General features: G+C 41.4%; 1 protein-coding gene across 3 annotated transcripts in view; it reads left to right on the top strand.

The window, feature by feature from the left end:
* LOC121277054 (E3 ubiquitin-protein ligase RNF38) overlaps nt 1-27,041 on the top strand; it is a 232,357-nt gene that overhangs the window by 96,881 nt on the left and 108,435 nt on the right. The window contains exon 1 of one of the 3 annotated variants that reach the window (XM_041185981.1): nt 25,720-25,776. The exons of the other annotated variants lie outside the window; for them this stretch is intronic. Within the exon in view, the coding sequence (XP_041041915.1) occupies nt 25,771-25,776 (6 nt within the window). The 5' untranslated portion in view covers nt 25,720-25,770. Of the gene's footprint in view, nt 1-25,719; nt 25,777-27,041 lie in introns of those variants that run through there. 3 annotated transcript variants of the gene reach the window in all.

The following is a 27,041-nucleotide window of genomic DNA, read 5'->3' as shown; positions in this document are numbered from 1 at the left end:
TGTTTCTTGGTACATGACTACAGTGCAGCAGTAAAACGTGGCACCCTGGTTGTGCATTCTCGTAGCAATTGGTTCCTATTTCTTTACAAATCATGTAACAATATAACACTAGTGGAGTGGATGCATATTTTATGTTCTGTATAACGTAGGCACCATTGCAAAATGTCTAGCAGACTTGTTAAAGTTGGAAATGGTTTCATCCTACTCATTTCAGACATCCAAGACTGTCCTTGATAATTCTGTTGCTTTTTGTGTTGTAAACTTCAAGGTCTCCATGGTAGACTCTTTACTAAGGTCAGAGCATGTTGTGGAGTCTGGGGACAAATAGCAAAATGAGTAGCAAGCTGACAAAACAGAAAATCAGCATTGCTGAAAAAAGTGACTATTTTTGTCGAAGCTTTAAGTCTCTTTTTCAGCAATCCTCAAGTTCTGTACTACCAAACAACTGAAGCAGAAAATGGAGTGTAGGGGGTTAAAGGCATGCACTAAGATTGATAGAAGGAGGGAAGTTGTATTCCATAGCGATCAGTGCTCAGATCATTGTTGTCCGCCACTTATGATTTTGATTCTGGAATCAGAAATGTAATATCAAAATTTGCACCTGAGACCAAATTTTGGGGGGTGGGGAGGGGTGGGTGCTGTTGTTAGTACTGATGAGCACTGCGACAAAGTGCAAGGTGACATTAACAAGCTTGTAGGATGGGTGTGTAAATAGCAAATGAATTTCAGTACAGACAAGTGTCAGGTGGTGCATTTTGGTCAATGAATTAGGGAGGCCACCTTGGAAAATAAATGTCTGAATTGGGTAGAGTCGCAGAGGGACTTAGGGATACAGATTTATAAATGATTAAAAGCAGCAACACAGGCTGCCAAAACAAAAAAGAAATGAAAAAAAAACTGGGATTCTGTTCTAGAGGAAAATAATTCAAAAGCAGAGAAGTTTTATGTTAAATATATATTGAATGTTCGCTGAACCACACTTAAGCATACCATGTGTTCCGGTCTCCATGTTACAAAAAGGATATAGAAGCACTGGAGAACGTGCCAGAAAAAAGTTACAGCCATCAGAACAGCCTAAACAGCTGGTGCTATTTCTGTAGAAAAAAAATAGGTGACTCGATAGAGGACTTTAAAGTTATGAAGTTATTGATAGGGTAGAGGTAAAGTGAATGTTTCCATTTGTGGTGGAATCCAGAACTAGGAACCATAAATATAAGGTAGTCACTAATAAAACCAATAAAGAACTCGGGAGGAACTTGGTTTTCACTGAGTAGTAAGAATGTGAAATTTTCTACCACATGGAGTGGTTAAGGTGAATAGCATAGATGGAGTTCTGTATACGTTAGGGAGAAATGTACAGAGGGTTATGTTGATAGGTGACACACAGCAAGGGATCTGAAGGTTTTTGTGGAGCGTAAGCACTGGTGTAGACCTGTAGGGCCAAATAGCTATTTTGGGCTTTAAATCTTTTGTGTAAGATGTACTTAATTATATTTTCATTATTTAAAGTGTAATGAGTTTCCTTGCCACCTAAGAGCATAAATGAAGAATGGTGACTTGTAGATGAACAGCTGTACCTGGTATGATTATTCTGCAAGAATTGGAGCCTTTAGGAAAAGAGGGGAGAAAATTGGGGAAATCCCCATTCCAGAGTTGGATAGCAATCTTTCAGTCTGAACAAGCTTCAACAGTTTCCACAAAGAAAGACAAAACTCAACTGCTGAAAGATCTGTACTATAATATCTCTGTAACCTTAACCAATGATTTTAATGGAATTTCAATATCACCTTATGAACCAATTTCTATGCATTTGCATTTTAGTTGTGGAATGGTATGTTTTATGTGAAGCTTTCTGTTAACCACCAACTAACTAGAAAATTTCAAACAGTTTAGAATGTATGAAGTCATATGTATTCACTAATCTAAATATGTGCAAGACTGCAGTGTGTAAGGAAGCTATTCAAAACTTAAAAGTACCACAGGTTTTTCTGTGCTAATGGTCAGCTTATTTTGAAGAATGCTTCTGGAACCTTAGGTTCTGGATGCCCAATAAACAGCCCCTTTCGTATTGCAGAGAAACAGCTGCTTTGCACAAATTGGCCACTGTACCTTCCCCAAAGTTCAGATGGATTAGATGGATTTCTGGTCATTGCAGGTGAGCTGAGCTGCTTGGGAACATGGCAGCCTCAACCTCTGACAAGGCCACTCTCACTCTTGTTGCTGCCAGGAGACGACTTTGAAAACAACTTTTTTAGTTTGTGTATTCTGAATCTGAGACTGCACCACCACCATCTTGTTTACCATGTTGTCTCTGGCATCAGGACTCCAGCAGTTTGGCAACATGTTATGATATGAAACAGAGTTCAGGTTCATAATCCCTGTAATGTGAACAGTAATTTCAGAGAAGCAATGTATTAAAATATAATTGCATTTCCCATAATATCTTTGTGGGTTATTATTACTTCATAGGTTTAAAAAGAGAATCTGATTTCTTAAACTGTCCTATTTTTGATGTACCTGCCATATCTCTCATATATTTTGACACATTTCATTAAAAAAAATACAGCCCAACGCTTGCTCTACCTGATCAGGTTTGAATGTTTGTTTTGCAATTCATTGACACTCTGCTTTCATGAGAAGATAAATTTACTTTAGCTAGAAGACATCAATTCATTAGATTGAGTTGAGAGGCTATTTATTAGCAAGTGATTTTCTAAATGTTTAAATGGAAAAAGGCCATCAGACAGACTGATCGCTAATTCATTGAACCAGTTTTAGTTAGAAGATGCACATATTTAATGAAAGTTTTAGAAACTAAGATGTCTAATTTCAAAGCATTTTCAGAAAATGAAGTCCACCATAAAATGCAATAGAAATTTCAAGTCTTATTTAGAAATTGAAAGAGTAAAATAACTTGCAGACTGATGATTTATTTAGAATTTAATGCTTTGAAATGATTCGTATCTCTTTCAGTAGGTTAAGAGCATAAGAAATAGGGGCAGGAGTAGACTATTCTGTACTTTGAGCCTGCTCTGCTATTCAACAAGGGCGTAATTGATCTTTTATCTCAACTGCACCTTTTCTGTGCTATCCCCATAGCCCTTGATTATCTTTGTAATCCAAAATCTATCCATCTCGACCTTGAATATACTCAAATGACTGAGCATCCGTAGCCCTCTCAGGTTAACAATTTCAAAAGCTCACAACTCTCTCGTGAAGAAATTTCCCCTCATGTTAGTCCTAAATGGCTGACCTCTAGTTCTAGACACAGCAGCCAAGAAAAATAACCTCTGAGCATTTACCCTGTCAAGTCCTTTATAACTTGTATATATTTCAGTCAGATCACTTCTCATTCTTCTTACCTGCAGAGGAAATAGGCCCATTTTACTCAATCTCTCCTCATAGGGCAATCCTCTCATTTTAGGAAACCATCTAATGAACGTGAATTGGATTGTTTTTAAGGCAATTGTATGCTTCCTTGGGTTAAGAGATCTAAACTGTGCACAATTTGGCCTCACCAAGGATCTAAATAATGGCAGTAAGACACCTTTAATCTTTACCTTTATTAAAAAAGGATTGGAGTACAAAATGCCACTAGCTTTCCTAATTGTTTGCTGCACCTGCATGTTAACTTTGATTCTTGTTCAAGGACACTCTGGTTCCTAGTCTTTCACTATTTAAAAAAATCAGCTTTTCTATTCTTCTTACCAAAATGATCACTTCACAGCTCTGCACATTATATTCCATCTGGCATGTTCTTGTCCACTCACTTAACTTGACTACTAAATCCCATTTCAGCCTTTTAGCATCCTTTTTAGAGGAACCAACTAAGGACAGTTCTGTAATTTAGTACTGTGCAATGAGATGGGGTAGTAATGACCTTGTCTTAAGAAGGAGAAAGAGTAATTATATAATAAACTTCACATTTGAGCTTGAGAATGATGCACTAGAATTTGAAATGTTAACAAAGCAAGCTACATCGGTACGAGGGGTTAGTTGGCAAAACCAGGTTAAAAGTTGACAGTAGATAAGTAACGAAAAGGATTAGTGCTTCGACCTCAGCTATTTACAATCTCTATCATGGACTTAGATGAGGGGATTGGGTGGATTGTATCCAAGATTCCTGATGATACAATGTTAAACAGGAAAGCAAACTTAAGAAGGGTCACTCTGCAACCACATCTTCATAATGGCTATTAGATGAAACGTTTATTTCTACCTATACTATTAATTCATTTGTTTTATTGCAAATGTTTAGTGTATTCAAAAATAATGCTTTTAGTTTTACCTTTTTTCCATTTTCTTTTGATGTCACCTTGGTTTCTAATGTTCTATTACTTTTGTTAAGCCCTCTGTCCCTTCTTTATCCACTGTCTATTTTTAGCCAAAGTAATCTGGAGGGAGATATTTTGAATATTTTTGTTCAACCCCAGTTTTTTTTCACTAACTTGCATGTTAACGATCTGAAGCATTGTTTTGTTATCATCTTGATATGAGAACGTTTTTCTTTTAGAGAAATGCAGCATTTGTCCAACAGCATTTTTCTAACAGCATTTTGTAAATAAACTGAAATATTTGGAGTCTAATAACATATTTTCTGTTGTAGAGCAAACCTACTGTAGAGTTGTGATCAGGTTGCCTCACAGGAAATCAGCTTCAGCTCCTTTGGGAGATGTAAACAGGAAGTTGGAATGGTCTTAAGGTTCTGTAAATTGGAGTTTAAGATGGGACTACTTTATGCATTTTATAAAATCATAATTTTGAGTAAACATATCTTATTGAAGACCAGGAAATCCTGGCCTTACATTTTTTTGATTGAGTTAAATTCTGATCATTAGGATAGGTAGGACATTAATAGCCTTTAACTCTTAATCTGTTGAAACATCTGCAGTAAGGCTAGACTGACAGTTAAAATTAACTGTCATATGTTTAGGATGCAGTATCATACAGTCTTGTAATCAGACCTGAAATCCCTTCATCTGAGAAAATGCAACATGATGCATTTTTATTTGAAGTGTGTACAAAAAAGAAGCACACTGGATGCCCCCACCGGCTCTTGATTTTACATCGTATGTATAGTGACTGTCTATATGGCCTAAGATGCAAAAGTTACCAACTGTGGTCAATAACGTAAATATATTTAAGGGCTGAGCACTTTCTACCAATAATATGATACATTTAAAGCCTAATTTTTAAAAAGAGATGCAGATAATTTTTATGATGTGTTTTTGATGTGGCAAAATATTTGTTAAAAATATGGAACAATTTCTACATTGTTTTACCCCTGAGATTTGAAAAGGAGATTGTACTCTGCTTTTAAATCCATATTTGTGAGAAATAAAAAACAAATTGTAAAAATTGAGAAGATATTTTAACACTGTACTTGTTAATTATGTACCTAGATTGTGGTTTACCAGAGTAATCTTTAACATCAAACATTTTACACCAGAAATAATATTTGGTGTCAAGAAAATGAGTTAATTTTCTGTTGCTTATATGTACTGGTATGCTAAAATGTAAACTGGCTGTATTTCTTGTGTGGTGACTTTTAGTAAAGTAGGGGAGGGAAGTGTGTTGTATACAATGTTAAATATGACAGTTTATATATTTCTCTTTCTAATGAATTCTACAGACTAGCATCTTAAAATGTCTATTTATTATCATGCATCATCTCAGTTATAAGAATATGATACTTAGCTTCCTCCCTTTCTGGTTTCCCATGTAGTATTTGTATCTGCTTTTTCTCACATTGCACTTTAAAAACATTTTTTGCTCTGTTGGTTCCTACATTCTTTTACATCCAGGATGCAATTTTCCATGGTTAATGCTGTTATCATTCTGTGATTTGCTGACTGAGTTCTCATTAGAAAAATAAAACCAAATTGGAAGTGGTTGTATTGGTGACTTTCTTTTAGATTCACTTTTCATTTGTATTCGAAATTTCAAAAATCCCACTAGAACTTGGGCACTGAGCTTAATCAGTAAAATGTGCTGTTACTTAAAATGTTCTGTTACTTTAGTGTTTCAAATTGCAGCATTGGAATTTATCATTGAGAAGGGAAAGTGTGTTACCAATTTGCTTAGATAGAGCTTGTGCAAACTAGGCCTGTGGGTCTGTCCCTGACATTAAATAAGCAAAGATGTCACACAAAGCAAGTTGGAAGTTTCATTCAGAGTGGATCTAAGTGTATACACTGGTGTCATTAGGGGTTTGAGGAATGTTGGGGGCAAAATACAGGTAACTTTACCCTGTATCTGGTTCTGCTGTGCTTGATCTGACAAGGTGGAACATTCCCCAGCACTGGCATCTTGTTTGATTCTCCAGTGAGATCGATATGAAATTAAGCTTGCTAGCATGTAGGGCAATGGTGCAATAATGGCTGATCAAGCTGTTACAATGGGGATTGCTTTGCCAATTCATCAGTTTACCATTTAAAGCCAATATAACAAATGGGTAAATAGTTTTCATTAGGCTAATAACACATTATCACAGTATTATTGTGTTAGGTTAGTAGATTGTAATCTGGTTGATGTATATTTAAAATGGCTGATCTAAATTTCAGAAAACTGCCAACATAATTTTATTCCCCCCCCACAAAGTTCTCACTTGATTTCTGAAAGGAAGGTTATAGTAAGACATGTGAGGCAATTGCTAAGTTCTAATTGCTAATAATTTTACTTTACAGTTGGAAAACTATTCTATGGAAGTGGGGATGGCAATACAATTTGTAATTCGTAATTAAGTAATGTTAAAAGAAAAATTTTGAAAATAGGTTTGTTATCTTCCATGGTACTTGACCAGCTAATCCGATCCTGTGTGATACTGAGCCATCCAGATCAGGAATTTCTGAAGAATGTGCAGGGCTGTGTGGGGCTATGGGGAGAGAGTATGGACTGGATCAGGTTTTGGCAGATGGTTAAGAATAATACTGCAGTGATTCTGGATCCAATGTGTGTCTGTGCCTGGGGGAAGGGAGAGCAAAAAATACTTTGTGGGTGCCGGAGGTCAGATGGGCCTGAGGCAGAGCAAATTTTAAAGAAGTGCAAATGCAGATTTCTGGATGTAGAAGAGAAAAATGGTCAACTCCATGAATGTTGGAATAGTTAAGGATGAATTTGAAAGAGACCCATGAGTCATCACAGCCTTGACACTCAGCATGTCTGACCAGTGCAGAATAGTAATTGATAGCCAATATCAACGGAGTCTGCCTTAGTTTTCGTTAATGGGTAAAGAGCTGAATCCTGGAGCCATGTGCACAGTTGCAAATACTGCATTTGAAAGCAAGTGGGTAATTGAATTATCTTACGTGTTGGGTGTTGTATTTCAGATAACCAAGAAATGAAAGATAAAACTTGAGCCTTATCTTTACACACTTATAAACTTTTATTTCCAGACACACAATATAATCATGCATCTCCTAACCTAACAACCACAGTTTCGGTAAGTGAATCCCCAGTTAATACCCACCACCTGAATACAGTTAAACACCCGGTTAACATCAGAGGCTTAGCAGCCAGATCTCTCAATCTTTTACATTGCACAAAGGTACTTTTCACCCCACTGGTCCCTGCCAGCATTTATATTCCACATGAGCTTCCTCCCACCCCTCCATTACACCCTATCTGCATAACTTTGTATTCCTTTCTCCATCATACGTATATTTATCTAGCGTCCCCTTAAATGCTGTTATGACCTGGTGAGAAGGGGTGAACTGGCTCCACCCAATTCAGCCTCCTCAGTTGGTCACAACAAAGATTTAAGTGTCTTTGTTACAAGGATATGCCTTTTCCAGATCGGAATGTATTTTATTATTGAAGCTGTGAGTGATAAGGAGCCAATCAAACAAGGTTTCCTTGAGTTAAAGAGCAAATTTACTACTCGCTAAACCTGAGAAACATATGTGTTCTCATACACACACACCCCCTATCAGAAATAAGGGGAGTTAGAGCCCAATAATAAAAGGTAAAAGAATATATGGCTAGGTGTCCTTTGATTGTCCTTCAGGCATAGATTTTAAACATTCTGGCCAGTTTAGGTTAGCTGGTTTCTTGGATGCAGTCAGATGTAGAAGATGTTGCAATTATTACAAGATCTTGGTTCGTTGATAGGTTTCTGGTAGAGTTGGACCAGGTGACACGCTTATTCCAAAGAGAGATGGAGGGAGAAAGCGAAAACCCTCAGCTTGTTTCATCTATTGAAATACACCACCTGTGTCACTTGCAATCTCTCTCCAGTGACTGGCAGCTTTGCCTTGAAATATTTCATCCATTGTGTATTTCCATGAGGTCCGTATCCAGTACTTTGCATTTTTTATACATTTTCCTTAGACAGTTAGTTTTGATGGGTGTCTGGATTATAGGAAGTGTCTCCCACTTCACACTTGCCTGAGTTTGATTTGTTTGTTTCTTACCTCCATCTTTGAATGTTGCCTTGCATTGTTAAGCAGTTTGCTCTATCTCAGTTCAAATTGCAAAATTTCCAGTCAGTTGAAAGTTGAAAAATCATATTTTCATAAATAAAGGGACATAGACTTGTAACAATGCATCTGTGCTCACCGCTTCAACTACTGTAAGCCCCTTTTTAAGTTGCCTCATTTTAAGTCATTCCACTTTAATATCAGTCAATTAATGGGGCCGGTATTCACGTTTAGCGCTGGGAGTTTTTTTCTAAAGTTGTTTCGCAGGGGACTCTGATGTAGGGTTGCATGACCATTTTGGAGTTGCCTCTCACTCCCCAACCCTCACGCTCGCCGCTGACCCTTCCCCCTGCTCACCACTTCTCCAGCTTGCGGCTTACCTCTGCAACCATGCAACTCGGAGCTGCTCTTCCTGCCTCTCACTTCTCATCTCCTGAGTCCTTGCTCACAACCAGCTTCAGGAGAGGGAAGCGGCGAGAGGGAGTGTCAGGGAGCAGGATTTGTGGCCAACGGGTGGTTCGGCAAGCACTATCAGTGGCAACTGGGAGGGTCGGGGAGTGGAAGAGGCAGCTAGCTGGGGGGTTGGCAAACCAGAGGCAAGTAGAGTATATTCCTTTTGTATTTTTAGATTATTTTATTTTAAAGGTTACTTCATTACGAATATAGGAATCTAGCAATGTTAAGTATTTCATCTTCAAAGGTATAATGTTTTAATGATTTTTCTTTCTGATGAGAATCTAACTACAGCTTTTACATCGATTGTAATGGGAAAATCTGATGTGCTTAATGTTGTTTCACTTCAAGTTGCACTTTTCGGGAGTGCAACTACAATGATAAGCAAGGACTTACTTTATTCCTTGAGGTAATGAGTCCCAGATTCTAACCACTCTTTGGGTAAGGAAATTTCTCCCAAATTCCCTATTGGATTTATTAGTGACTCATATTCACGGCTCCTATTTAGGACTTCCCACAACTGATAACATCAATCTCCATGTCTACCCTATCATAATCTTAAAGAACTCTGTCAGATCACCACTTAGCTTTCTCTTAACTAGAGTAAAGAGCCCAAGCCAGTCCAATTTTTTGGATAGATATAACTCCTCAGTTCTGGTAGCACTCATGCAAATCTTGTAGTTCAAATTCATTGAAACCAGCCTGGCATATGCGTTGTCATAGCCTGTGATCAGAGCTGTTAGGATATTAATCAAAATGGTAGAATACTACTTGGAGCAAGCCATATTCAAGTGCTCTGGTGAGATCGCATATTAAATGCTGCATTTAGTCTGGTTCCTGAGTGCTGGGAGGAAGGCCGAGAAGAACCATAAGGCTGATTTCCAGTATCAGAGGGCCATGTTACGAAGAGAGACCAGAGAGATTTAAGCTTTTCAGTCTAGAAAGACTGTGACTGAGAAATGACCTTTTGAGAGATGGAAGATAGCAAACAATTTGAGAAAGATTAATCTGGAACACTACTTCAAATTAAACCATGGAAGCAGCACTGGGCATGGATGAAACTAGTAGAAGGTAGCTTTATAACTGATATCAGGAAGTTGCTGTTTATGCAGAGTGATCAACTCGTAGAATAGACTGCTAGATAGAATGATGAAGGTAGAACTTGGAGTCATTTCAGGAACAATTTGATGCAGTGCTAGGAAAAACTGTAGGCCCTTCCAGGGCGAAATTACATTTTTGGGGTAACTAGCTTTCCTGTCTCTACTGCTTTGTTATCCCTCAGTCTTCTAAATTCCTCATATAACAGCTCCTTCAGCTGAGGAATCAATCTAGTGAACCTTCGTCGTGGCCACCACTACCGCCCCCCCCCCCCCCCAAACCATTGGGTAAGAGGAGACAGTATTTAATGTGTGACCTTACTGAAGCCTGATATAATTACGGCAAGACTTTCCTACACTTGTACTCCAATCTCCTTTGAATCTTCATGCGCCAACTTGTCACTCATACTCCATAACTGTTTTTGTTTAAATTTAAGACCTTAGTTTCTCATTTATCTGCTTCATGCTTAGAATTTCATGTTACATTTATCATATTATGACCACTCTTTCTCAGGGGATCCCTTACAATAAATATATAAAAAGGAAGAGAGGGGCTAAAGTCATTATAGGCCCCTTAGAGAATGAGGCTGGGGAAATAATAATTGGGAAGCAGGAAATGGCCAATGAGTTGAATAAATACTTCACATCAGTCTTCATGGTAGAAGACACTAATAGCATACCGAAAATACTAAATAATCATGGGGCAAAAGGGAGTGGAGGAAATAAATACAATAACTATCACTAAAGAAAAAGTACTAGGGAAACTAATAGGGCTAAAGGCCGATAAGCCACCTGGACCTGATGGGTTGCATCCTGGGATATTAAAGAAAATATCTACAGAGATAGTGGATGCACTGGTAATAATCTTCCAAGAGTCCTTAGATTCTGAAAAAGTCCCAGAGGATTGGAAAACTGCCAATGTAACACCCTTATTCAGAAAGGGAGGGAGACAAAAAACAGGTAACTATAGGCCAGTTAACTTAACATCTGTCATTGGGAAAATGTAGGAGCCTATTATAAAGGATGCAATAGCAGAGCATTTAGAAATGCATAATCTAATCAAGTAGAGTCAGCATGGCTTCGTGAAGGGGAAATCATGCCAGACATTATTAGAATTCTTTGAGGAGATAACAATCAGGATAGATAAAGGGGAACCAGTAAATGTAATACATTTGGATTTCCAAAAGGCGTTCAATAAGGTACCACACATAAGGCTACTTAATAAGATAAGAGCCATGGTGTTGGAGGTAGCATATTAGCATGGATAGGGGACTGGCTAACTAATTGACAACAGAGAGCTGGGATACGGGGAGCATTTTCAGGATGGCAACCTGTAACTCATGGAGTGCCACAGGGATCAGTGTTGGGGCCATAATTATTTACAATATATATTAATCACTTGGATGAGGGAAATGAATGTACTCTCGCCAAGTTTGCGGATGACACAAAAATAGGTGGGAAGGCAAGTAGTGAGGATGACACAAAGAGTCTACAGAGGGATATAGACAGGTTAAGTGAGTGGGCAAAAATGTGGCAGATGGAATATAATGTGGGAAAGTGAGAGGTAATGCACTTTGGCAGGAAGAATAGAGGAGCTGAATTTTATTTAAATGGAGAAAGACTGAAGAAAGCTGCAGCACAGAGGGATTTGGGGGTCCTCGTGCATGAATCACACAAAGCTAGCATATAAGTTCAGCAAGTAATAGGGAAGGCAGATGGAATGTTGGCCTTTATTTCATTGGAAATGGAGTATAAAAATAGGGAAGTCTTGCTAAAACTATGCAAGGCACTAGTTAGACCACAACTAGAATACTGTGAACAATTTTGGTCCCCTTATCTAGAGAAAGATATATTGACATTGGAGGCAGTCCAGAGAAGGTTCACTAGGATGATCCCGGGTATGGAGGGATTTTCTTATGAGGAGAGGTTGAGTCGATTGGGCCTGTACTCATTGGAGTTAGAAGAATGAGGGGCAACCTTTTTGAAACATATAAGAGTCTTAGGGGGCTTGACATGGTAGATGCTGAGAGGTTGTTTCCCCTTGTGGGAGAGTCTAGGACCAGAGGGCATAATCTCAGAGTAAGGGGGTACCCATTTAAAACAGAGATGAGGAGGAATTTATTTTCTCAGAGGGTAGGCAATCTGTGGAATTCTTTACCATAGTGGGTTGTAGAGGCTGGGTGATCATATTCAAGGTTAAGATAGACAGATTTTTAATCATTAAGGGAACCGAGGGTTATGGGGAAAATGCAGCAGAGACAAGTTGAGGATTATCTAATTGAATGATCTAATTGAATGGTGGAGCAGACTCAATGGGCTGAATGGCCTGCTTCTGCTCCTACGTCTTGTGGTCTAAATTAGCCCTGCCTCATTACACAATGCTAGACCTCATTGAAACATATAACATTTTTAGAGGGCTTGACAGGGAAGATGCTGTGAGGCATTCTAGAAGTGTCTAGAATGAGGGGACATAATCCTTCCATCAGCGTGAGATGACGGGGAATGCAAGGGTGCCAACCAATTCTTCTTTGCAACCTTCTTTCTGAACTTACATATTAAACACTCATTAAGTGGTGGGGAATAAAACATAATATTGTAGAATGTAAGTAGATAAAGAATATGCATGCACCGGGACGCTCTGGACCAGTAAACCAACAGACGGTATTCCATATGTTAACTGATTGTATGTAGAATTACAAATATGGTGAAACCTGAATAAATGGATACTCCCAAAAAATGGGCACCTTTTAAAAACAGACTCTTCTATTGAGACCAAATAACTTGCATGGTAAAATTTGCACAGAGTACTCTCAAATCATGGGCAGTCACAAAATACGAACTATGGACAGCCTTCAGTGCAGCAATGCTTTTACAACTGAACACACGGGAAACGGTATGTTGCAAAGCTGCTGTAACTGGATCTTCCACTGAGTTGGGATCATTGACACTTCTTGCATCTTGCTTCCTTTCTATCCTCAACATGTGCTGGTCAACATGTGTGCTGGTTAAGCGAGGCGGCAGCAGGTTTTGTGAATGAAACAACTTACGTGGAATGAGAGCTCTTTACTTGCATAGCTTTATCCCAGGGCTCTACCACTATGAATGCTGGGGAAAAAAGCTTCACATTCTGCTCAAAATGTTTACAGTACATACAATGACCGTTTTGAAATAAAGATACCTCCAAAAACAGGATGCTTAATGCCAGCCCCTCAGGTATCAAATTTACAGGCTTTACTGTGACTATTTTTCTTTGTCCCTCTCTTCCCTGCCTTATTCATGATTTGAGATAGCCAGTCCTAAATGTGATTTGAGGTTTAAAGTTAACCACTCAAGCTCTTAAATGCAACAAAGTTGAACAAAACCTATGCTAGACCGAATTACATTTAGCTGACCATGTTATTACGTCAAATCAATATCTTACTGTCTAGTGGGTTGCTGAAATTTGATCTTCATTGTGTGATTAGTTAGTTGACCTCAGTTGGGTCTGCGTTATGGTGCTAGAGTTGATCTCATATTTTCTCCATGAGGGAGAAAATCTGCCACAGCTGCCATTCCTGATTGATATTCAGGCATCTGTTGGAAATACCATGTGAACGTTGTTTGAGGCCTTGTGATGCCCCATGACTAAATAGCTCACTGATGCTAGCTGTTGAAGTTTATAACATGAATAATTGCCACTTCTTGATTTATTGGAGCACCTGTACCCCTACAACACATTCAGGCTTGGCCTAAATAGCCAAGTGGTTATGGTACTGGGTTTGTAACCCCAAGATCAAGAGTTCAAATCTCACAATGACAAACTATGAAACAATGTAACTTCATCTGAAACAGATGGAAACAGGTTTACTCAAAAGAGTATCAAGAGTTCAAATCTCACAATGACAAACTATGAAACAATGTAACTTCATCTGAAACAGATGGAAACGGGTTTGTACTCAAAAGAGTTGCAACTGAATTGTGCTGTTCCTGATATATTTAAAAGATTATCAAGAGTTCAAATCTCACAATGGCAAACTATGAAACAATGTAACTTCATCTGAAACAGATGGAAACAGGTTTACTCAAAAGAGTATCAAGAGTTCAAATCTCACAATGGCAAACTATGAAACAATGTAACTTCATCTGAAACAGATGGAAACGGGTTTGTACTCGAAAGAGTTACTGCCTGTAACTACTGGGTATTTTCGGTGGCTCCTTGCAGGCGTTGCCCGTCTTTTACCAGGACCTGATCAAAGTCTGGAAAGTGGTCGCCTCGCGACACAGCTCTCCCCCGTCAGGAGTAGCGGCTATCGTCAGAGAGCCGCTGCTCAGGAATCCGCCCCTCCGTCCTTTTCAGTGGTTGGCGGAGAGGAGGGCTGTGGCCGCAGGGGTGACCAGAATCGGGGACGTGCTGGGTGGCGGAGGACTGGGCTGGATGCTCCCGCAGGAGTTGGCGCGACGCGCGTCTGTGAGTGTCCAGGTCGCAGCCGATGCCATCCAAGACCTGAGAACGGTCGTGCTCGGACCCGACGTTATTTTGGGTCTTGAGGCGGCCCAGGTGCGCGGTGGTCTTCCGTCTGAGCGTTCCCCTGTTCGGACGGAATTCCACATTGGCCCCAAGCCCCGAACCCTCCCTCGGGTGCTGGTGCCCTGCAATATGAGCCGCCTCGGGGACATGCCCTCTGTGCCTTTTGGCACGGCAAAGAGGAGCTTTTTGTACGGACTGCTGCTGCACACCTTCCATTTTCTCGCCCTTGTCCGTCAACCGGACACGCCCTGGCGTGCCTTGTTGCCGTCCGGCGGCGGAGGCCCCCGATGGGAGGCCCTCTACGGAGGTGTCCTCCCCCTTTCTATCGGAGACCTGGGTTGGAGGGTGTTGCATGCAGCAGTCCCTTATAATAAGAGGATGCATTGGTTCGCGGACTCTCAGGACACGTGGCCTTTTTGCGGTCTTGTGGAGTCCGTGGACCATGTATACATAGGGTGTTGTAGGCTGCACTCCCTTTTTAGTTATTTGAAAAACCTTTTATTGATGTTTTGTTTGCACTTCAGCCCCACGCTCCTGATCTATGGGCACCCGGTGCGGAAGGGGGTCGGGAAGGAGGAGGACCTCCTCGTGAACCTGCTCCTGGGCCTGGTCAAGTTGGCCATTGACAGGTCCAGGCAGCGGGCGATCGACGGGGGAGTCCCGCCCGATTGTTTGTCCCTCTTCCGCGGCTACGTTCGCTGCCGGATGTCCCTGGAGAGGGAGCACGCGGTGTCTGCTGGCACTCTCGAGGCCTTCCGTGCTCGGTGGGCACCGCGGGGACTGGGGTGTTTTGTTGACCCCTTTAATCACATTTTGATTTAAAGTTTGTAAGGTTCCTTTAAACTTTTGTCCTTGGTTTTACAGCTGACCTGAATTAGGGGCTGTGCCTGATTTATCCCAATTTTGTTGATTTGATTTTCATTTAAAAGATTATCAAGAGTTCAAATCTCACAATGGCAAACTATGAAACAATGTAACTTCATCTGAAACAGATGGAAACGGGTTTGTACTCGAAAGAGTTACAACACATTCAGTAGGAGAGGGGAAAGGTTTTTGGCGATTGGCGAAAGAAAGCCGGCATTAGCAATTGAAGAATGTGAGTAAGTATAGCACTTCCTGACTGGATAAGTAATCTGATCTGGGAAAATTCGATCATTCAGAAGATCACAACAATTTGCCATGAACAAACAAGTATATAAGCTACAAGGATTGGATGTCCAAAAAGATGCAGTCAAGTTAAGAAGGAAAGCATCATTTTAAAATAGTTTTCTTTTGACTGACAATGGGCCCAGTGTGTAATAGAAAATGCTGGAAAAACTCAGCAGGTCTGGCAGCGTCTGTGGGGAGAGAAACAGTTAACGTTTCACATCCCTATGACTCTTCAAAGCTAAAGAGAAGTAGAAATGTGATGGATTTTATACTGTTTAAGAGGGGGTGGAGCAGGTGGAACAAGATAGAAGGTCAGGTATAGGTGACAGCTAAGGAGAGATTGACAAAGATGTAATGGACACAAGACAAAGGGAGTGTTAATGGTAAAGAGTAAAGAAAGTGCTGATCACATAAAGGTAAGATAGCCAAAGCTGTTAATAGCAGAACAAGGCTCTGTGAAAGAAAAATATAAAAACAAGTGACAGATAGCCCTGTGTGGGAGGGGGGTTTGAGAAAAAAAAGGATAAAAAAATGAACAAATAGGTCTGAAGTTTTTGAACACAATGTTAAGCCTGGAAGACTGTAAGGTGCCTAATTAGAAGATGAGGTGCTGGCTCCTCCAGTTTGCATTGGGCTTCACTAGAATATTGCAGCAGGCCAAGGACAGACATGTAGGCATGAGAGCAGGATGGGGTGTTGAAATGGCAAGCGACAGGAAGGTCTGGGTCATGCTTGCGGCCTGAACGAAGGTGTTCTGCAAAGCAGTCACCCACTCTGCGTTTAGTCTCTCCAATGTAGAGGAGACCGCATTAGGAGCAGCAAATTCAGGAGACCAAATTGAAGGAGTTGCAAGTGAAGCGTTGCTTTACCTGAAAGGAGTGTTTGGGGCCTTGGGCAGTGAGGAGGGAGGAGGTAAAGGAGCAGGTGTTGCACCTTCTGCGATGGCACAGGAAGGTGCCATGGGAGGGGGATGAGGAGTTGGGGGTGATGGAGGAGTGGACCAGGATGTCACGGAGGGAATGGTCCCTACGGAATGCTGACAGGTGGGATGAGGGGAAGATGTACTTGGTGGTGGCATCATGCTGGAGTTGTGGAAATGGTGGAGAATGATCCTTTGAATATGGAGGCTAGTGGGGTGAAAAGTGAGGACAAGCTGGACTATCATGGTTTTGGGAGAGAGGGGAAGGGGTAAGAGCAGAGGTGTGGGAGATGGGTCAGACACAGTTGTGATCCCTGTCAACCACAGTGAGGCAGGTGGGAACCTTTGTTAAAGAAAAAGGAAGACATTTCAGAAGCATCATTTTGGAAGATAGTATCATTGGAACAGATGTGACAGATGGAGGAACTGAGAGAATGGGATGGAGTCCTTACAGGAAGCAGGGTGTGAGGAATTGCAGTCAAGGTAGTTGTGGGCATTGGTGGGACTGTAAACACTATTGGTGGACAATCTTATTACCAGAAATGGAGACAGAGAGGCCAAGGAAGGGAAGTGTCAGAGATGGTCCATGTGAAGGTGAGGGAGGGTTGGAAATTGGAAATTGAAATTTTTCCAGCTCCAGACAAGAGCATGAAGCGGCACTGATACAGTCATCGATGAAGAATTGTGGGAGGGCCTGAGCAGGACTGGAACAAGGAATGTTCCATATACCTCACAAAAAGACAGGCATAACTAGGGCCCATGGGGGTACCCATAATAGCCACACCTTTTATTTGGAGGAAGTGAGACAAGTTAAAGGAGAAATTGTTCAGTGAGGGAACAACTTGAGCCAGGTGGGTGGATGGGGATTATTTGGGACTCTGTTCAATGAAGAAGCTGAGAGCCCTCAGACCATCCTGGTGGGGGATGGACGTCCATGATGAAGAGGAGGTAAAGGTCAGAGTCAGGGCCAGGAAACTGGAAATGGTTGATATGATGTAGGGCATCAGAGGAATCACGAATGTAGGTGGAAAGAGACAGGACAAGGGGAGAGAGAATGGAGTCAAGATAGGAAAAAATAAGTTCCATTGAGCAGCGACAGGCTGACACAATAGGTCTACCAGGACAGCCCTGTTTGTGGATTTTGGAAAGGAGGTAGAAGTGGGCTGTGCAGGATTGGGAGACTGAGGTTGGAAGCTGTGGAGGGAAGATCTCCAGAGGAGATGAGATCAGTGACAGTCCTGTCATAAATGACTAAAATAAATAAATAATGGATTAAAAAAGGGGTCAAGATGGAGGAGAGGGTTCATGCTCTGAAGTTGTTGAACTCAATGTTAAGTCCGAAAGACTGTAAGGAGCCTAATTGGAAGATGAGGTGCTGTTCCTCCAGTTTGCGTTGGGCTTCACTGGAACATTGCAGCAGGCCAAGGACAGATGTGGGCATGAGAGCAAGATGGTGTGTTGAAATGAAAAGCGACAGGAAGGGCTGGGTCATACTTGCAGACTAAGCAAAGTGGTCACTCACTCTGTTTAGTCTCCCCAATGTAGAGGAGACTGCATTGGGAGCAGCGAATGCAGTAGACTGAATTGAAGGAGGTGCAAGTGAAGCACTGCTTCACCTGAAAGGAGTGTTTGGGGCCTTGGATGGTGAGGAGGGAGGAGGTAAAGGGGCAGGTGTTGCACCTCCTGCAATTGCATGGGAAGGTGCTGTGGGAAGGGGATGAGGTGTTGGGGGTGATGGAGGAGTGGACCAGGATGTCATGGAGGGAAGGGTCCTTATGGAATGCAGACAGGTGGGATGAAGGGTTGATGTTCGGTGGCGGGGTCGTGGTCCAGGGTGTGGTAGAAAGAAGTGTCTGAGAGCTGGCACTCAGCCGCTGCAGGGTAGACAACAGCGGCACCACCCTTGTCGGTAGGTTTGATAACAAAGTCAGGATTTTACCTGAGGGAACTGAGTGCCACAAATTCAGAAGGAGACAGATTGGAGGAGCAGAGAAATTAAGAGGGCTGATGTCATGACGATAGTCCTCAATGAAAAGATCAACAGCAGGTAAGAGGCCGGAGGGAGGGGTCCAGGTAGACGGAGAATACTGGAGGCAGGTGAAAGGATCCGTTGAACGGGGGAGGACTCCTGCCCAAAGAAGTGAGCATGGAGACGAAGGTGAAAGAAATAGAGTTCAGCGTCATGCCAAGGCCGAAATTCATTGAGGTGAGGGCATAAGGGGGCGAAATGGAGTCCTTTGCTGAGGACAGAACGTTCAGCGTCAGAGAGGGGAAGGTCAGAGGGTATAATGAATACATGGCAAGGGGTGGGATTAGAAGAAGGGATGGGGTCAGAGGGATGGGAAGGGGTGGAGGGTCCAGATGGGGTTTGGTGTCAATTTGGTGTTCTTAACACCTCAAAGGAAGATAAAAAGTTTCTTGTTAAGGCATTGGATGAGACGAAGAATAAAATGAAACTGGGGACAAGGACAGCTTTGAGATAGGGTGAGTCAGTGCTGCTGGAGGGAGAGTTTTGAGTGTGTACATATGGTGGCACATGACACTGTGGATTTCAGGATGCAGTAAGAATAGCAGCCTGAGGAACATTGTATGCCCCGGAGATCCCTGTAATCCTGGGTGGAATCGAAACATGAGGGATAGAGCTTCAGTTGGAATCCATGTGAGGTAAGTTGGAGACAGTGACAGTTGCTGAGGAAGGAAATATGGCTGTGAAAGTGAGTTTTGGGAGTTCTGGGCCCAGTATATTGAATTAGCTTTAAGATAGAATCTTAACACCCAGTACTGTATTCTATAGCTATAAACTTGCATCTGTAATTAAACAAAATAAATTGAAAAGACATCGTAGTTTGTTTTTGAACAAAGAATCTCTAGCATTGATTGTCTTTAACTTGTGTTGAAGGCTGCATAGATCCATTGCTGTAGAACAGATGGTGGTCAACATTTCAGTTTCACTCTTCCTATCATGAAATCCTTCAGTACTTCAATCATATAGTCACAGTCAGCATAGGAACTGGGCACACATTCACTGGTAGTTTCTCATTTTTCCTTTGATCTACTGTCCGTTCACTCCCAACATTGGCTGTTGATCATATGATAGTTACCCATAAAGTCATTTTTCCAGTCCTCTGAACATCATAGCATCACATACAATCTTTGTACTAATCTGCTGTTAAGAGCTCATTGTGCTCTGCTAGCCTCATTCAACAAGTCTGACAGTTCATGATTGTCTTCTGCTCCCTCAAGACATCGTTTTGCTCAGCATCAACTCTTAGAAACACCTGATGGTTTCTGATTTGCTTACTTAATCTATTGAATGAATCAAGAACTATCTGTGACCCAGTCCTGCACAACATGAATTGGCCAAATGGTTGGGAAAATTGTTACAACCAGTATTGAATAAGTTTTCCACATAGACGGTAAAGGATTCCTTCACATCTGCGAAGACTGTACAGGACTTGCATATCGATTGCAATGCTGTGTTCATATGCTCATTTGACATTGCTAGCCTATTCACCAATGTTCCACGTAAGGAAGCCATAGATATTTGTGCTGCAGCACTATAGCACGGCAATCTAGACCCGCCACTATTGCAGGCCCAGGTAAATCCCCAGGACCCGATAATCTACATCCCAGGGTACTAAAGGAGGTGGCCATAGAAATAGTGGATGTGTTGGTTGTCATCTTCCAAAATTCTGTAGATTCTGGAACAATCCTGGCCGATTGGAGGGTGGCAAATATAACCCCACTATTTAAAAAAAGAGGGAGGGAGAAAACAGTGAATTACAGACCGGTCAGCCTAACATCAGTAGTAGGGAAAATGCTAGAGCCTAATATAAAGGTTGTGATAACAGGATACTTAGAAAATATCAGTGGGATTAGACAAAGTTAACACGGACTTATGAAAGGGAAATCATGTTCGACAAACTTACTGGAGTTTTTTCAGGATGTAACTAGCAGGATAGATAAGGGAGAATCAGTAGTTGTGATGTATTTGGATTTTCAGAAAGCGTTTGATAAAGTCCGACATAAAAGGTTACTATGTAAGTTAAAGTACTTGGGATTGGTGGTAACATTGACATGGATTGTGAATTGGTTAGCAGACAGGAAACAGAGTAGGAATAAATGGGCCTTTTTCAGAGTTGCAAGCAGTGACTAGTGGGGTACCGCAGGGATCCGTGCTTGGGTCCCAGCTATTCACAATATATATCAATAATTAGGATGAGGGAACCAAATGTAATATTTCCAAGTTTGCTGATGATACAAAACTTGGTGGGAATGTGAGCGAAAAGGAGGGTGTTAAGAGGCTTCAAGGCGATTTAGGCAGGTTGAGAGAGTGGGCAAATACATGACAGGTGCAGTATATTGTGGATAAGTGTGAAGTTATCCAGTTCGGAAGGAAAAACAGAATGGCAAAGTATTATTTAAATGGCGATAGACTGAGAAATGTTGATGCACAAAGGGACCTGGGTGTCCTTGTACACCAGTCACTGAAAACAAGCATGCATGTGCAGCAAGCAGTTAAGAAGGCAAATGGTATGTTGGCCTTCATTGCAAGAGGACTTAAGTACAGGAGCACGGATGTCTTACTGCAGCTATACAGGGCCTTGGTGAGACCACACCTGGAGTATTGTGTGCAGTTTTGGTCTCCTTACCCAAGAAAGGATATACTTGCCATAGAGGGAGTGCAGCGAAGGTTCACCAGACTGATTACTGGGATGGCAGGATTGTCGTTTGAGGAGAGATTAGGCCGACTAGGCCTGTATTCACTGGAGATTAAAAGAATGAGAGGGGATCTCGTTGAAATGTATAAAAATCTGACATGGATGCACTGCCAGGATGCAGGGGTGATGTTTCCTCTAGCTGGGGATTCTCGAACAAGCGGTCACAGTCTCCATATACAGAGTAGGCCATTTAGGACTGAGATGAGGAAATACTTCTTCACTCAGAGGGTGGTGAACCTATAGAATTCTCTACCACAGAAGGCTGTGGAGGCCAAGTCACTGGATATACTTAAGAAGGAAATAGTTTTCTGGACACTTAAAAGGTGTCAAGGGGTATGGGGAGAAGGCAGGAGTATGGCATGGAGGTAAAGGATCAGCCATGATCATATTGAATGGCAGAGCAGGCTCGAGGGGCCAAATGACCTACTCCTGCTCCTATTGTTTATGTTTCTATGTGAATCAGCATTCGTCAAACTTATGAACTCGGCAACTTGTGCAGTTCAGCTTTAACAACAGTATGTATGCCCAAATAGATGGTGTTGGCTTGGGATCCCCTGTAGGTCCAGCTCTCGGAAACATCTTTGTTGGGTTCCATGAGAAATGTGTCTTTGATGGAATGACACCTAACCTCTTACCCCATGCATATTTCCGATATGTGGATGATATGTTTGCTATAGTTAAATCTGCAATTGCATGTAATAATTTCCTTACATGGCTTACTGGGCTCCTGCACTCAAATTCACATCTGAAATGGAGCAGTCAAATGAACTTCCTTTCCTTGATGAACTAGTTGAGAAGTCTGCCAGGGGCTTCTCTACCATGGTCTACTGCAAGCCTACCTTCACTGGTCAATACACATTAGAAATCTTACAGTTCCACACACTATAAGATTAGCCTTATCAGCAGCCATTTGCTCACTATGCAAGCTTGATGCCAAAATAGGGCTCATCAACCGCAGTATAATGGCTACCCTGATCAGATCATTTCACGCTGTATATCACGTAAACTCATGAATCAGCATAAGGCTGTCATTTTCGACCAGTCAACCTCAGATTGCCCTAGAAGGGCAAGGTATCTCCAAAATTTGAGCAGCAGTTGAAGCTAGCTGTGTCACACTGTTAATATGCAGTAGCAACACGAGTGTTAACAGGATGCTGCCATCAAACCAAAAAGACGTTCTGCCTATCACATAAATGAGTAATGTGGTATATGAATTTCAATGCCAGTGTGAAGTTAGTTGTGTAGGCCGTACGTCCCAAAGAATGGCGGATCGTACAAGCAGCATGTCCCTTCCTCTGTTCGCAAGAGGCAAGGTACAGACTGTATCCAATTAGCCCGTGCCTGCAAAACTCAAAACACAATGTCCAACATTAGGTGTGATTCTGTGATTGGATAACGTGCTAAATAATCCTCAGTGTCCTAAGAATTACGCTGAGAACCAATTTAAGATCATCAGTTGGGCTCACAGTGTGGCGCATTTGTGTGTACTGGAAGCTGTATTTTTAATACACAGGGCCCTGTTTTTTTTCAGACAGAACATGGACACACATTGTGCCTGTTTCAGCTAAACAAAATAAATGACAGTCATTCGTTGGTTCATTCCTCAGGGTAATGCCTCGATCAACCAGAGTCAAGCTGCCTGGTTTAAATTTCAAACAATGTTTGGCAGTTAACTGTCAGTCACCATCAATCAGTGCATTCTCCATGGCAACGCCTCTACCAACCAGAGTCCACTTGCCAACCAATCAGCACTCTCTTCTCATATAGTATAAATTGTTGTTCTCTTTATATTTGGTATTCTTGCAAATTGTCCTGATGAGTGCAAGATGAAAAGCTTCCACAAAAAAGTCTCCTTTATCACCAACACTTGAATCTAGAGCTGTAACATATAAATGTAGCACTGCAACTGGTGTCAATCTTGGAAAGCAATGACAGCGACTGAAAAATCAAAATAGCCAGTCTTTTCACACTTAAGGTATGTTGATCTGTTGCTGTTATTTGTTGGGAAGAAGTTAATTCTGACATTCCAATGTTAATGGTCTCAGTTGCGAGATGGCAGCCAGAATTTTCAATGAAGAGAAGAACTTTGCAGTTCTAATGTTTTCAGTTAAGTATCTGAATCACCGGATGTAAATATGTTCAGTCGGCCATAATTTCCTGTGGAATAGGTGACCATAACATTTTCACATTCATGTTTTTGAGATGGTGAGAATTGGATTCTCCAATGACAATATTTTCCTTTCTTCCTGTGGTGTAGCACAGGTTGTACAATAGGGTTCTTTATCTTCTTTTGCCCCTCTGTCCCACCCCTTCCTTTGTAGTGTTTCCCATTAAAACTTTGGCTTTATTAATATACACTCGTGATTAAAGATTTAGAAATAATTATGCCACATTTTATGCTCTGCATGCTTCTGGTTGGATAATAAGTGTTCCAAGGATTACTGGGCTAATCTATAATGGGGGTGACATCACAATCAATTACAAATCAGTTTTTCACTACATAATGCAAGCAGAGATCCAAACTCTGGCTTTTTTTAATGGCCGCTCCTTTCTTCAGATTAGGGAGGCTGAATCCGGTTAAACTGTCCATTTGGTAGTATCTGGCTGTTTTAACACTGATGTAGAATTAATCATTTAAACTTAATTCAGCAGCATCTAAAGTCAAGATGGCATTTATCATGGCCCACGCCCTTCTGGATCCTATTTTAGGAGAGCTAAAAGTGCATTTCAAAGAATTCTAATAATTGAATTCTAATTATTTTTGAATGGCTGTAGAAATGAGAGAATTGCAATCTTTTCTCATCTTTCCTATTATGTATTAAAAACAGTAAGTGGCTGCAATATTCTAACATATTGTGCTTGTAGGTGGCATGCAAGATCGTGCCATGTGCCCTATTAACTGCACTGGAGCTCAACTGGCATTGCATGGCAGACTCACTGTACTAAGCCTGAACTGCCTTTATTTTTGGTTTATCTAGTAATGTTTTCCATTCCCCTCAATAATTTCACTTATCTCTGAAGTGTGCATCCATCTCTACTGCACCAGTCTCTTTCTGAAAACATTTTTACAGTCAGGGATATAGAAATTAACTCCATAACTAATAACTTCTCCCACCTTGAGTCTCTAATGTCTCTCTGTTAATAATGCTCACCTACCAACCCACCATTTGACTATGGAATGGATTCCAGGGTTTTACCTCTGATTCTAAGGACTCCATTCCATGTTTTGTGTACAGTTTAAGTGAAAAAAAATTATTGATATCAAAGCTAGATGTATCTTTTACCAGTTTCCTTTTGTTCAAGTGTCATTGTTTATTGTGAATGAAGCTGATGAACATGATATAATGCAATTATGGAGACACAGCTGCAGCTTGTGCAAAGCTGGAAGCTAAAAGTAGCAGGCGTGGCGTGCCCATTGCCCGCTCCACCTAATCTCTCTCCAAGGTTAAATTTAACAAAAAGTTTCAAAGATAAATTAAAGATATAGCCCTTTAAAAAGCAGACTTCCAATATTTGTGAAATAAACTTATAAGTATTAATTGGAGCATAGAATTGGTTGGAATATCTACACCAGTAAAGTAGGAAATGTTGGTTCAATCAAGTAGTACTCTAACAACTCAACTAGCCAATCTCCAGGCAGTAAAACAGAAAATTCTGAAAATATTCAACAGGTCAGGCAGCATCTGTGGAAAGAAACAGAGTTAATGTTTCAGGTTGCTGACCTTTTTATTTCAGATTTCCAGCATCTGTAGTATTTTGCTTTTGTATTAGTTCGGGCTGTAAGACCCAGGGTCTGGTCATGGATCAAGTTTTTGACTTCTAGCTCAGTTAAGTAAGAATGCAAAAGAACATTCTGCTAAGAGTTGGTAAGGAAACTTAACTTTTGTATGGAACAGTTGCAGAGAAATATAGGGGCCAGAAAGAATGGATTTAACCCACTGATAAGGCTTTTGTAGTGTGCTTTAGGTTTTATATCTTAAAAAATAGATTACAATTCGTTATAGATGTTATTTACAAATTATTTAATTTTGAAGTAAATCTGCTTGTTGATTTCTAAATTTGTTTTATCTCATTGAGGTTTCAGGGTGTAGGAACAAAGAAACCTTGGGAAGTATATGTGCACAAATCCTTGAAGGTGGAATGGCAGGTTGAGAATATGGTTAGAAAGGTGTGCAGGATCCTGGGCTTTACAAATAAAGGCATCATGTATAAATGCAAGGAAAGATCATATTTGCAACATCCCCCAGTTTGCCTTTGACTATTGCATAAGGGAGATCATTGAGGCTCTGTAAGCAAAGAGTTGAATGCATTTCATTCTTTTGCCAGATAAAGCAGGCAGAGCGAGCACATGGCCTGAATTACATGCTTCCTGTGGTGCAGGGCATCATCGACTCCACATACATCGCTTTGCAGCGTGCTGCATGTAAATTCTGAGATATATTGCAATTGGAAGGGACTCTACAACTGTCCAGCTGATGTGTGACCATGCTACCGTGCTTTGCACATCATGCAGGTCAGTGCTTGGTATTCTGACAGCAGTCATGATGCTTTTGTTCTGCAGCAGGCCACTGTACCCCCATCTGCATTTGAGTCACCATGACAAACCAGAGGGCGGCTCCTAGGCTACCTGCTGACCAACTAGCTCAAGACTCCAATGCATGATCCACACACGTGGACAGCATGAATATAACAAAAGCCATACAAAATATGATTGAGCAGACAATTGGGCTCCTTAAACACAGCTTCTGCTGTCTGGACTGCTTTGGAGGTTCCTTCACCATAGTGCATGTCATGATTATGGAGATCTGCATGCTTCACAACCTCTCCATCTTGAGGACACAGTCCTTTCCACCAGAGAGATGGCAAGCAGCAGCAGAGGAAACTGGGAGGCAACCAACCATATCTGGCTGGGGCTGTTTGTAATCAATTCACCTGACTGCAGTATCAATGAACGCAACCTCAATTTCCCATTCACCAGTAGTTCCATAACTTACCTTCCCCTGCCTCTGACAATCACAGCCACAACCTCTTGGCCACAATGTTGAAATAAAAGCCAACAGAAAACAAACATTCCAAACCAAGTCTATAAATTAAACCATCCAATATTGTGCACGCAAGCCAACAAATCACCTTTGTGCCTTCTGTTAGTGCCTATCTTCCATGTACCTTTACCTGTCTTAGTGCACCACAATGTGACCCCAGTGGTTGCAGCATGGCTGGTGGAAGGCTGTTGACTTGCAGTGGGAAGACTGCAGATGGCCTTGCAGAGTGACCTTAACCAACTCTAACTGTCAAAGACCTGACTTTGAAATGCACCACCTCAGCATGGGCAGCAGCAGACTGGACTGGCTGTTTGATTGGAAACAGGAAGGATACTTGCAGAGTGGCAATGGTGGGAGGATAAAAGCTGTGTCAACCTGAGAAAGGACATCAGGTTTGTGCTCCATGGTGCCACTCCCATGGGGTGGCACAGTAGCAACCTTAATATTGTGTTGGGGGACAATTGCTGGATTGCTGTGAGATCCTGCAAGTCCCTTTCTATACTTGTATGTGCAGTTAAGACATCAGCTGGTGTTCATATAGAGTTGGCCACCACTTCCACATTGGAAAGGATGGACCTCAAGCTCTGTGCCGGGTTGGTGCCAGATTCCTTAATGCTCCTTGACAGTGGCTGTAGATTTTCTGGCAGGCCTGCCAATGCACCAAGCATTTCTTAAATGAACAAAAACCTTGTATTTACGTAAGACATCCTACAATCATGCAAGTCACCAAGTGCCT

This window comes from Carcharodon carcharias, chromosome 4 (genome assembly GCF_017639515.1).
Source record: "Carcharodon carcharias isolate sCarCar2 chromosome 4, sCarCar2.pri, whole genome shotgun sequence".
NCBI lineage: Eukaryota > Metazoa > Chordata > Chondrichthyes > Lamniformes > Lamnidae > Carcharodon > Carcharodon carcharias.
The sequence above is the reverse complement of the archived record's forward strand: the minus strand, read 5'-3'. Positions and strand labels throughout refer to the sequence as shown.